Source organism: Petaurus breviceps, unplaced genomic scaffold, assembly GCF_028583685.1.
Source record: "Petaurus breviceps papuanus isolate PSGF00001 unplaced genomic scaffold, PetGlider_PUasm1.0 90895, whole genome shotgun sequence".
In the NCBI taxonomy this organism is placed as follows: Eukaryota; Metazoa; Chordata; class Mammalia; order Diprotodontia; family Petauridae; genus Petaurus; species Petaurus breviceps.
Genome location: NW_027187372.1, coordinates 32,156,361 through 32,167,039, shown reverse-complemented (window position 1 = coordinate 32,167,039; position 10,679 = coordinate 32,156,361). Strand labels below are relative to the sequence as shown.

The following is a 10,679-nucleotide window of genomic DNA, read 5'->3' as shown; positions in this document are numbered from 1 at the left end:
CTCTCTCTCTCTCTCTCTCTCTCTCTCTCTCTCTCTCTCTCTCTCTCTCTCTCTCTCTGTCTCTCTCACACACACACACACATATCTGTGGAAAGCCCTCTGCCAATGCCAAAGCTCACTGATTAGTCCCCATACCAGCACCACCACATAAAGCACTCCTATCCAGGTGTAGGGGGATTGACATTACAAAATTGGGCAATTAGGTGGCACACTACGAGGACATTTGACTTGGCATCAGGAGCATCTGAGTTCAAATACTGTCTCAGACGTTTACTAGTTATTTCAGTTTTCTTATCTATAATAGCTCCTGCCTCAGAAGTGTTGTTGTGAGGACTGAATGGGTACAGCACCTCACAAGTCTTTAGCAGTACATAAATGCTTGTGAAGACCTCTCCAAGTAGAATGGGTAAATGATAACAATTGCTCCAATGTCCATGAAGTAGGCATTTTAGAGTGCTTGGAGCTCAGTTAGACATCAAAGATGCCAAGGTCATCCAATGCATCCTGGACCAGCCGTTGACTTTTGTCCTGCATCTGGACTTCGATGACTCTTTGTGCAACTCCGCCTACTTAAATCCAATCCATGCACGAGTCAAGACATCAACTATGATGTCATTGTTTCTCTTTGAAAACGAAGGGTGAACAGCAACATAGGAAAGCCACGGTGGTTTAGAATCATCTTACAATCATTCATAATGTGATTGCCCAAGAATCTACAGTAGCTCCAGATTTTTGCTCATCATAGTGAATCTCAGCATTTCAGCCTCGTCTTGGATTGTTCATAGTCATAGATCTATGAGCAAGAAGGAACTTTGGAGGCCTTAAGCCCTCTCATTTCCTAGATAAGGAATCTAAGGAGAAGAGTAGTATCTTATATAAGATCATTCAGCAAGCATTATAGTGTTCATGTCCTGTTATGTGTGCACAGGAGGTGGGGTGTGCAAAAGAGGTACCAGTGGAGGTTACTGGAGCAAATTTGGCTCAAAATATGGAAGAATTTTCTATTACAGCTATTCAGTCCATTCCTTTTCTCCTTGTCCTCTGTTCAGCAGAAGGAGATTATGTCATGTATATAGAGTGATTGGAGACCAATGCAAAACTACATGGCTTCTGTACTGCACGCTATGAGAGCTAGAGCAGTTCTGGAGAAGGAGAGCCTGAGGCTTCTACAGGGGAGGTTGATGGGGTAATGTTCTCAGTCTTTCTTGTTAGAGAGAATCCAACCTTCCTGGTAACTCCCAGCCCTTCTTAGATACAGATACAGTATCTTAGGACAGGAACATAGCCATAACCAGTGTACCAGTCCCAGTACAACCCCTAAAAGGATGAGTGAGATATTGGTCACCATCGCAGTAGACCTCACTTCTATTAGGACTTCTTGAGCTTTCTCTCATCACACTCACCTTAGAGCATAACTAACTTGGGCTGCAATAACCCCAGACCAAGTTGTATAGTTACAGGGAAAGGAAATATAGAAAGTCTGCTTAGTCTAAGTCCTCCCCAGTCCCTGCCTTGACTGCTGAGATCATTTTCCTGGTTCTATATATAACTGGTTACAAACAGGAAGTAGGGGGCCCCAGGGAGGGGAAATAGGACTGTGTGAGACTTTAATCACTAATATGAGACACCCATGAACTGGACAGGTCCTTCAGAGTTCATCATGTCCATCCCCCTTCCTCAAGGTGAGACAACCTCCACCACCCCCTCCAGTCCAGAGAGGTGAGAGTCTCTCCTCTCTCATTTCTCCCTCCCAAAAAAGAGCATGGCACAGTCACTCTCAATCACCTAACCCAACAGTTCAAAACCATTAGAAGGCTTTCTAGGTGTCTGATCCAAATTCTCCCCTCCCCCTCAATACTCCACCATCATCTCTGTCCTCATTCTACTCTCAGAAGGGATCAAGAACAGCTGTTTGCCTTCATCAGCAAATAATGCTGCTTGAAATTCATAGAATGATTAAATTGGAGAGGACCTCAGGCATTATCTAGTCCAACCTATGTCTGAACAGGAATCCCTTCCATGATGTCCCTAATAAATTTAGCCTGAAAAACAACAATAATCTTTCAAATCAGTGGTAGGGAACCCTCTTGCCTTTCAAAGGATGTTTTTCCTTGCATCATGCCAATATTTGCTTCAACAACTTCTAACCCATTACCCCTTCAACAACTTCTAACCCATTACCCCCTTAGGTGCTCACTGGGAACCCCAGTAGTCAAGATTAGAGAGGATTGTAGATTTAGAGAGATGAAAGGACCTCAGAGGTCTTCTAGTTCAACATCATTTTGCAGCAGCAAGGAACCTGAGGCATAAGGATGTTAAGACTTACCCAAGAGACTTGCCCAAATCTTCTTGCAGAAAATAAAACTTCACCCTGTGACCTAGCAATCATGGATTAGCAAAGGATGAGGTCAAGAGAAGCTACTAAGGGAAGAGAATTAGTATACTGGAATGTCGGGGACTATCAGTAACAGGGCTTCAACATTTTTCAATTTATAGGCAGAAGGGACTAGATTTGTGGATCAAGGATGAGAAAGGGGCCCATTTATTAAGCACCTACTATGTGAAAGGCACTGTGCTAAGCACTTTACAAAAATTTTCTCCTTCAATCAATTGGGCAACAAAGGTGTCACAGTGGATAGAGCCCAAGGTCTGAAATTAGGATAGACCTGAGTTCAAATCCAAACTTGGATACTTATGAGCTTGTGAGACTCTAAATAAATCAATCAACCCATGTTTGCCTCAGTTTCCTCAACTGTAAAATGGGGATAATAATAGCACCTACCTCTCAGGATTGTTGTGAAGATCAAATGGGATAATAATTGTAAAGCACTTAGCATGTTGCTTGGCATATGTGCCACATAAATGTTGGTGGTTATTGTTATTGAATCAACTGGGATGTCCAGGTGCTATGTGTGAGCATAGTCATTCCCCATTATAGGACTTCTATAAGCAGAAAATGAATAATTAGTGGTTAGAGGTATATAAAGTTAGGGCAGGTAGGTGGTCGAGTGGAAAGAGCCCATGACTGTGGAGTCAGGAAGACCCGAGATCAAATCCGGTCTCAGATACTTACTAGTTGTGTGACCCTGAGCAAGTCACTTAACTCTGATTGACTCCAAAAAAAAAAGAGAGAGAGAGAGAGATTTTATAAAGATGATTCATGTTTGCTTATGGGTTGGACTGGATGACCTCTGAGGTTTCTTCCAACCCCATAATTCTAATACTCCTGGGTTCCCACTCCCCTCTTTTCTTGTGGTCATTAAATCAGGGCTGTCGGGGCATCCAGGTAGCACAGCGAGTAAGAGCACCAACTCCAGTGTTGGGATGACCTAGGGATCGAATCCGGGCTCAGACACTTAGCACCTATCCAGAAATAACTGGCTGTGTAACCTTGAGCAAGTTACTTAACTCGATTGCTTAAAAAAAAAAATCAGGGCTGTGAAAATCGATCTGTTCATCTGCGTGGGTCTTACTCTTAGTGGTAGCTATATAAGGGAGTTATTTCTTGCTGAGGTTATGACCCCTAAGTACCTAATTTTCCATCCTTTGGAAGTAATCATCTGGTGCTATTCTGGGTGTTTTCACTAGCTGCCTTCCCATACCTGGAGGGCATCTCCTCCTCTCACTCTCATCTCTGTCTCCTGACTCTCCTAGTGTCTGTCAAGTCCCAGTTTAAATCTCATCTTCTTCCAGAAGCCTTTCTCCTGTAGTCCTCCTTAATGCTGTGCACTGTCCTTTGCCTCTCTGTATCTCTAGCCCTTAGCACAGTGCTTACCGCATAGTAGACACCTACTGAGTCATGCACAGAAACTTAATCCTGGTTGATCTTTGGCACCTACCTCCCAGGGCTCCAATTCTGATAGAATATAAGCTGTTTTAGAGCAAAGTCCATTTTAGTTTTTATCTTTGTGTCACCAAGATCTAGCAAAGTACCTGGTAGAGTTGACACTTCATAATTTTTTTCAATAAACGGTTACTGATTGAAGGATTGACTCAGTCTTTCAGAAGCTAAAAGACCAGTACTGTTTGGATTCCAGGGTGCTTGGGTGGAAGTTCTAATTCCATTATGTTTCCTTCAAAAGGTGCTAGAGATTACCCAGAATATTGTGGCTGATGACCGAGTCAAGTATCAAGTTCTCAATGCCTTTAATCCTCTCCCCTTGAGCCCCTATGACCATGAGGCCTTTGGCTACCAGCTTCTCAGAAGGACCATAAGAGATGTCTTCCCAGAGGTCTCTGTGATCATCCCAGGTAATGACTTCACAAGGGGTAACCACTTAGAAAAGTGGCCAGGAATGGTTTCCTATCTGACTTCCCTTTCCCCTCACCCTCACTCCAGCTGTTCAGGCCTGGAAACAGCTGACTGCCTTCCTCCCTTCCTCCCCTAGCCCAGCTGGATCTTTCAACTGTAACTGTTTTCTCCTATCAGAGTGGAAGGAAGAGAGCAAACAGGAAAGAACAGGAAAGAGACAGAAAACAATAAATCCCACCAGCCATTCTGGAGGTGAGAGAAGGAGAACTAGTTTTGTTCGCATGAGGGAGCAGTTTTTGCTCAGCCAGAGCCCCAGTTGCCCCAAAGTTAACAGTTAGGTTAACCTTGCAGCTAAGTTTGAAATTCTCTAGCCAGGCAGAAGGATCCCCAACCTATCTCATTTACACTGACCAAAACCCAAAACTTAGACCCTCCCCACCTGTTTCCATCTTCCTCCTCCTTTGTGTCATAACAAAGACACTTGGGTCAAACGTGCCATCAAAATTTAACGTGAAGGCAGGACTTCTTTATTAAGTGCCTACTGTATACAGAGCTCTGTGCTTGTGCTAGGGAAGGTACAAACTTTTTAGATCAGATCTGCTCCCTGTCACCACAGAGCTTGACAGCTAGTAGAGGAACACAAACACAGATTATTCTAATAGAAAAAAAATGGTATAGGCTACTACAAATCTCATATCTGATACTACTTATGTGACTATGGGCAAATCACTTGACCTTTCTGGGTCTCAGTTTCCTCATCTGTAAAATGAGAATAAGAATATCTATACCATTTACCTTATAGGATTATTATGATATGTTACACAGTTGGAAGATATTAAATCATTTTATACATAACCTCTCATTGTCCCAGGCAACTCTCCGAGACTTTGAGTTGCCAAATATGTGAAAATCTGAGATGATAAAGAGACCAAATGTCCTCACTGAAAGGTTCTAAATCCAGTACAAAAACTTATTAAAGTACCACATGACATACAGAATAAAGTGCTGTGTACCCAGTGGGAAGGAGGAGTAAGTCACATTTGGGTTGCTCTTCCTTTCCAGGGGGATGCCAAGAAGGAGACTGCCAGGGAATTCCCCATCCCCTTTCCGGGCTGATTTTGTAACTCTTAATAATAAAAGTTGTCCTCAAAAAGAGCTGTCAGGAGATTTTTGAGGGAAGGTCTGCACAAACTACCGCAACTGAGATCGCAAGTGAATTTGTCCTAAATCTGGGATATTCAAGTGATTGTCAACCCTCCTTTCTTCCCCTCCTCCCCCAACATTTAGGGAGGATGATGCCTGCTTAGCTTTTCCCCAACAACTGTGACTAGGAATGAGACTCCAGAGTTGGGGGTTGGGGAATAGGATGCTGTGTTCATTACTTGATAATAGCATTTATATAACTATAAAGGTTATTTTTCGAAAGTTTATACATACAACTTTAAGGTTTGCAAAGCACTTTACAAGTTTGATCTTCACAACAGCACTGAGAGGAGGTGCCATCATTATCATCCACATTTTACAGATGAGGAAACTGAGGCAGACAGAGGTTAAGTGACTTACCCAGGTTCATATAACTAGTAACTGTTTGAGGCTGGATTTGAATTCAGATCTTCCCAACTCCAGGTCCAGCACTCTATCCACTTTGCCTAGCACCTTACTTTAATGATCTTAAGAAAAATATGCAGTTCTGTTTAACAAAACATTTCTTAAAAATCTGCTATGTGCAGAGCACCATGCCTAGCCCTGAGAGAGATATAAAGTTTACATAAGACGAGGTCCCTGCCCCCTCAGAGTTCATGGTCTAGTAGTTGGAGAGAATCATAATTTGTCAATGGTATGTGATAAGTGCCTAAGAGAGATGTAATTATATAACTTGTATCAATCATTTCAGAGAAGGGGAAGGGAGGGAGAGAATTTGGAACTCCAAAATTTTTAAATGGATGTTAAAAATGGTTTTTACATTCAATTGAGGGAAAAAAGAAGATATTAGTAACAGGAGAGAGAGAGAGAAGTGGACAACGTGAATTGTGAAGAAAAAGAGGTAATTACCCCCTAGGGGATCAGGATAGACAATCTTACAGAGGTACTCTCTGAGTTGGGCTTTAAAGGATGGAAAAGAAGTAACTGAGCAATTGCAAAGAGTAGAAATCTAGACATAGGGAAGAGCAAAGGGTCAAGGTAGAAACGTGGGGCGTAGGTGGAGAAGGGAAGGGAGCAGAAGGGAGAAGGTACAAAGCACATCAAGTTGTTCACTTTGGCTCTAGCATAGAGCAGGAGTCCTTAACCTCTTTTGGTATAAAGGATCCTCTTGATAGACTGGTGATACCTAGGAACCCTTTCAAAACGATGTTTTTAAATGTCTAACGCAAAATAGAGAGGAAAAGGAAACCAATTATGTTGAAATAGTTTCTCTCTCTCTCTGTCTTTACATATATATGTATATATATATATATATATATATATATAAAATGTATAGCCCTTATTTGGAGAGAAATTGTTTGAAACATGGAAATAGGGGATGGGAGAGTGGCTAAGGAATCTGGCCTTGCCACAGGTTCCTAAGAATTTCTAGGCATAGATCTATGGTAGGACCCTGCCTGACTGTGTCCCTTTTGTCTCTCTTCCCCTAGGAGTTTGTATTGGCAACACTGATGTCCGACACTATGCTAACATCTCCACAGGCCTCTATCGATTTAACCCTGTCTCTCTCAGTAAAGAGAGCATCAAGAGGTGAGTGGAGCAGTAGAATGGTGGGTAGCATTTCCTTGATCTCCCCACCCCCTTTATGGAATAAAAAAGCATAAAGTCTCATAAAGAAAAACTGGAAACCTAGATAAACCCAACTAACTGCCCTTTGTGCCACGGTCTTCACCCTTCTAGTATTTTCCAACACTGACAACTAAATTCTCTTGGAAAGAAAATTATTTATAGATGCATTCATTTAGCAAACATTTATTGAGTGCTGTGGGAAAGTTAAGAGCATGCTGGATTTGGAGACAGAAGACAGATCACAGATTAGCCACTGGTAATCTCAGGTAAATCATTCCTTTCAGATCTAAATCTAGAATTCCCTAATGCCAGCAATACTTAGAAAGGTGAATCACTTTACATAGGATTCATGATCTTTCTATGTGTTAATCACTACAGGGAATATTAAAATGAATAAAAACTGGTCCTTGTCCTAATAAAGCATCTTAGTTATGTAAGAGTCTAAGTTGAGTAGGAAGAGCCCAGAAAATCAAAACTCTTGAGGTCTAATATCAATCTTGGTTTTAATCCACTAAGAGCTAGATTATATAAACTCACTGCCCGTATCACCAATATGAGACATTTTCTATTCTTTCCCATTTCACTGGGATATGAATGCAAGTTCAAAAGAGAATGGAATGTTTTCAGCTCTTGGGAGAAAATATACTATGAATTCTTTTTTTTTAAAGCAATTGGGGTTAAGTAACTTGCTCAAGGTTACATGGCCAGTTCTTTTTTGTGTGGGTGTTAAGTGTCTGAGGCTGGAACTGATCCTGGGTCCTCCTGACTCCGGGCCGGCGCTTTACTCACTGCGCCACCTAGCCACCCCTATACTATGAATTCTAAGAGATGATTGTCAACTTCCCATTAATTACCTATAGGTTTTTCAGAAAATTAATCCCAGAATGACCCCACTGACTCCCTGCATACCTCCTCCCATCCGTCAATATATACTCCGAACATGCAACTTCATTTGAATATTTGTCTAAAGCAGATTTCCCTGGACTTTCTGCAAAACCAATTATGTTCCTCCTGGCTTGAGGATCTGTGGAAGGAGGAGAGGGATTTTCAGGATAGATATATGTGGTTCCCATATCCTAGTTCCCTTCAGGGGAGTCTTCCCACGGGAGAGAAAACTGCAAAGAGGGAGACAGGACAGTAAGGATCATCTTGAAGTTCTGTGGGATTACTTCTGAAATCTAGGACAGGATGAATGTTAAAAACTGTTTCTTGGGGCAGCTAGGTGGCACAGTGAATGGCCCTGGTGTTCAAATCCGGCTTCAGACACTTAACACAAAAACTAGCCTTAAGTGGCCTTGGTGGGCAAGTCACTTAACCCCAATTGCCCTCCAAAAAGCAAAGACAAAAAAACCATTATTTCTCATGGCTTCTTATACTTATCCACTTTTGGGGGGTCATTACTTAAGTGCCTCATCTTATATGACTGGCTTTATAATGGTTATGCTTGAAATTTTGATAATCCAGTGATAGCTGTTTGCCTATTTGTGAAGGATTGGGTACCAGATCAATATTGTTTATATGACTTTTCTATAATGGGTTAAATAATACAAATTGTAAATAGTTTTCAATGTATATTGATATGTAACTGTAAAATGTTTCCTCTGATGGAAAGTTTTAATATTACAAATGAACATATCTTCTAAATATAACTTGAAGCTTAAAAAGTAAAATCTAGGGAGTGGCTAGGTGGCACAATGAATAGAGCACCAGCCCAGGAGTCAGGAGGATGTGAGTTCAAATCCAAACTCATACACTTAACACTTACTAGCCATGTGACCTTGGGCAAGTCACTTAACCCCAACTGCCCTGCCTTCCCCCCTCCAAAAAGCAAAAAAAAAAAAGTAAAATCTAGGAGTGGAATCATTGAAAAGTGATCATAATTTCTTGTGTACTGTTCTTTCCTGGTCCCCTTCCTGCTCTTGCAGTGACTGGAGGCTTCAAAGGGGCTCTCTCCTGCTTGGGCCAGAGCAGATACTATAGTAACATGGTCCCTCTCTCCGTTTCTCTTTCCCAGTTTACATGGCTTAAATGAAAGGATCTCTGTCCAAACCTATGAGACCCAGGTGATGTTTCTGTTTGAATTGATCCAGAATGCAGATATTGAGAAGGTTCCCAAACCTCATTCTGCTGTACATGAGCTGTGAGAGGATGCTGATTATCTCTAACTGTCTGCCCTAGGAGATGCTAAGCCCTCCTCCAAAGTGGACAGCCTCTGGGTAGGGAAAATACACATTATTTTGCCAGAGACTTTTTTGAACTAATCGATGAAATAACACCTTGCCCACCTTCCTGCCTCAACTCCAGACTTGTCCATAAGCAGGGGTTCAGTGATGGGCGGGGGGAAGAATATAGACAGATTTAACCTGATCCCCAAGATCTCTCCATGTAATATGCCTCTCCCAGATCCCATTGCTAACTTTCAGGCCTGGGGCATTGGGCTCGTAATCAATTTTTTTCCTAGTAAAGATTTTCCTTTGTAGGCATTATCACTTAACCCTCTATACACAACTACTTCTATTACACCCTTTTCTCTATTGCTTTGACCCTAAGATCCCCTGTTTCTGGCACTCCCATGTACTTTCCTCCCCCTCTTGCTTCCCTGTCTCTCCCTCCTTTTCCCTCTTCCTCTCCCCTTTGTGTGGGAGGAACCCAGATATGAAACAAGTCAAACTAACTTGGGATAAAATAAAGTGTTTGGTACCCAGCAGCTCAGTCCCTGCTGATGAGGGCTCTGCCTCTGGTCACTTACTGGAGAAACAAAGGCCTGGCTCTGGCCAGGGGACACCCAGAATGGAGGGTCAGTAGAAACAGAGAGCAGGGAAGAGAGGGAGCAATGGCACTGAGACCAGAACCTGAGTGAGGCCTGATTCTGGGGGCAGGGAGGGAGAAGGGCCTCCTGTCCTTGGGCTGCCCCCAGCTCCCCTGGGTTGTTCTCCTCCCTCCCACTTGGCCTGGAGTTTTGCTCCCTCCTGCAGGCCTGTTCCTTCCACCGCTGCCCCTGCTCTCTGCACCCCTGCCAGTGTTAATCTGCGGAAACATTCCCCTGGCACAGTCTCACCTTCCCCCCCCACCCCACTTTGTACTCCCAAAGGGGAGGGTCCAAGTGCCCTTATGGCCTCAGCCTCTCTGCCGAGCTGCTAGGCAGCAGGGCCCCAGCCCTGGCCCAGCCCCATGGCCTGATTGAGTCTGATCAAAGGCAGGGGGAGGGGTACTCTGGGGTCTAGAGAGAAGAAGAAATGGGGTTTAGGCTATACTAATTTAAATGATGAAGCATGGATGGAAGTAAGATGTTGGCCTCTGTTAGGGGAAGGAAGGAAGCTCCTAACTTTACCCTCCTAAGTAAATTTGAATGTGTTTCCATGACAACCAGGTGGGGGGCCTGCAAGTACTGGTGCCATTTGTCCTGATTTGGGAGCTGCTGTTTGTGGATCACTGGGTCGTTAGGGGAATGAAGGGAAGTGTAGAGGGGAATGGCCTAAGGGAAGCTCTGTATTTGAGCCAAGCACAGACCTTCCCTGGGGTCAGTGAACAGGATTGCCAGAAACTCCTCAGGGCTCCCAAAGAGCAAGAGATAACATCAACATATTACTCACACACATGCGCACGCGCACACACACACACACACACACACACACACACACACACACACACACAC

The 10,679-nt window shown here is 43.2% G+C and overlaps 1 protein-coding gene across 2 annotated transcripts in view; it reads left to right on the top strand.

Moving 5' to 3' along the window:
- Positions 1–9,731, top strand: part of PM20D1 (peptidase M20 domain containing 1) — a 34,040-nt gene extending 24,309 nt beyond the window's left edge. The window contains exons 11-14 of one of the 2 annotated variants that reach the window (XM_069074697.1): positions 4,083–4,251; positions 4,430–4,504; positions 6,886–6,985; positions 9,039–9,731. In XM_069074697.1, coding sequence (XP_068930798.1) covers positions 4,083–4,251; positions 4,430–4,504; positions 6,886–6,985; positions 9,039–9,168 — 474 coding nt within the window. In that variant the 3' untranslated portion in view covers positions 9,169–9,731. The remainder of the gene's footprint in view (positions 1–4,082; positions 4,252–4,429; positions 4,505–6,885; positions 6,986–9,038) is intronic. The other variant, XM_069074698.1, reaches the window with a different exon arrangement.
- Positions 9,732–10,679: the final 948 nt, after the last annotated feature.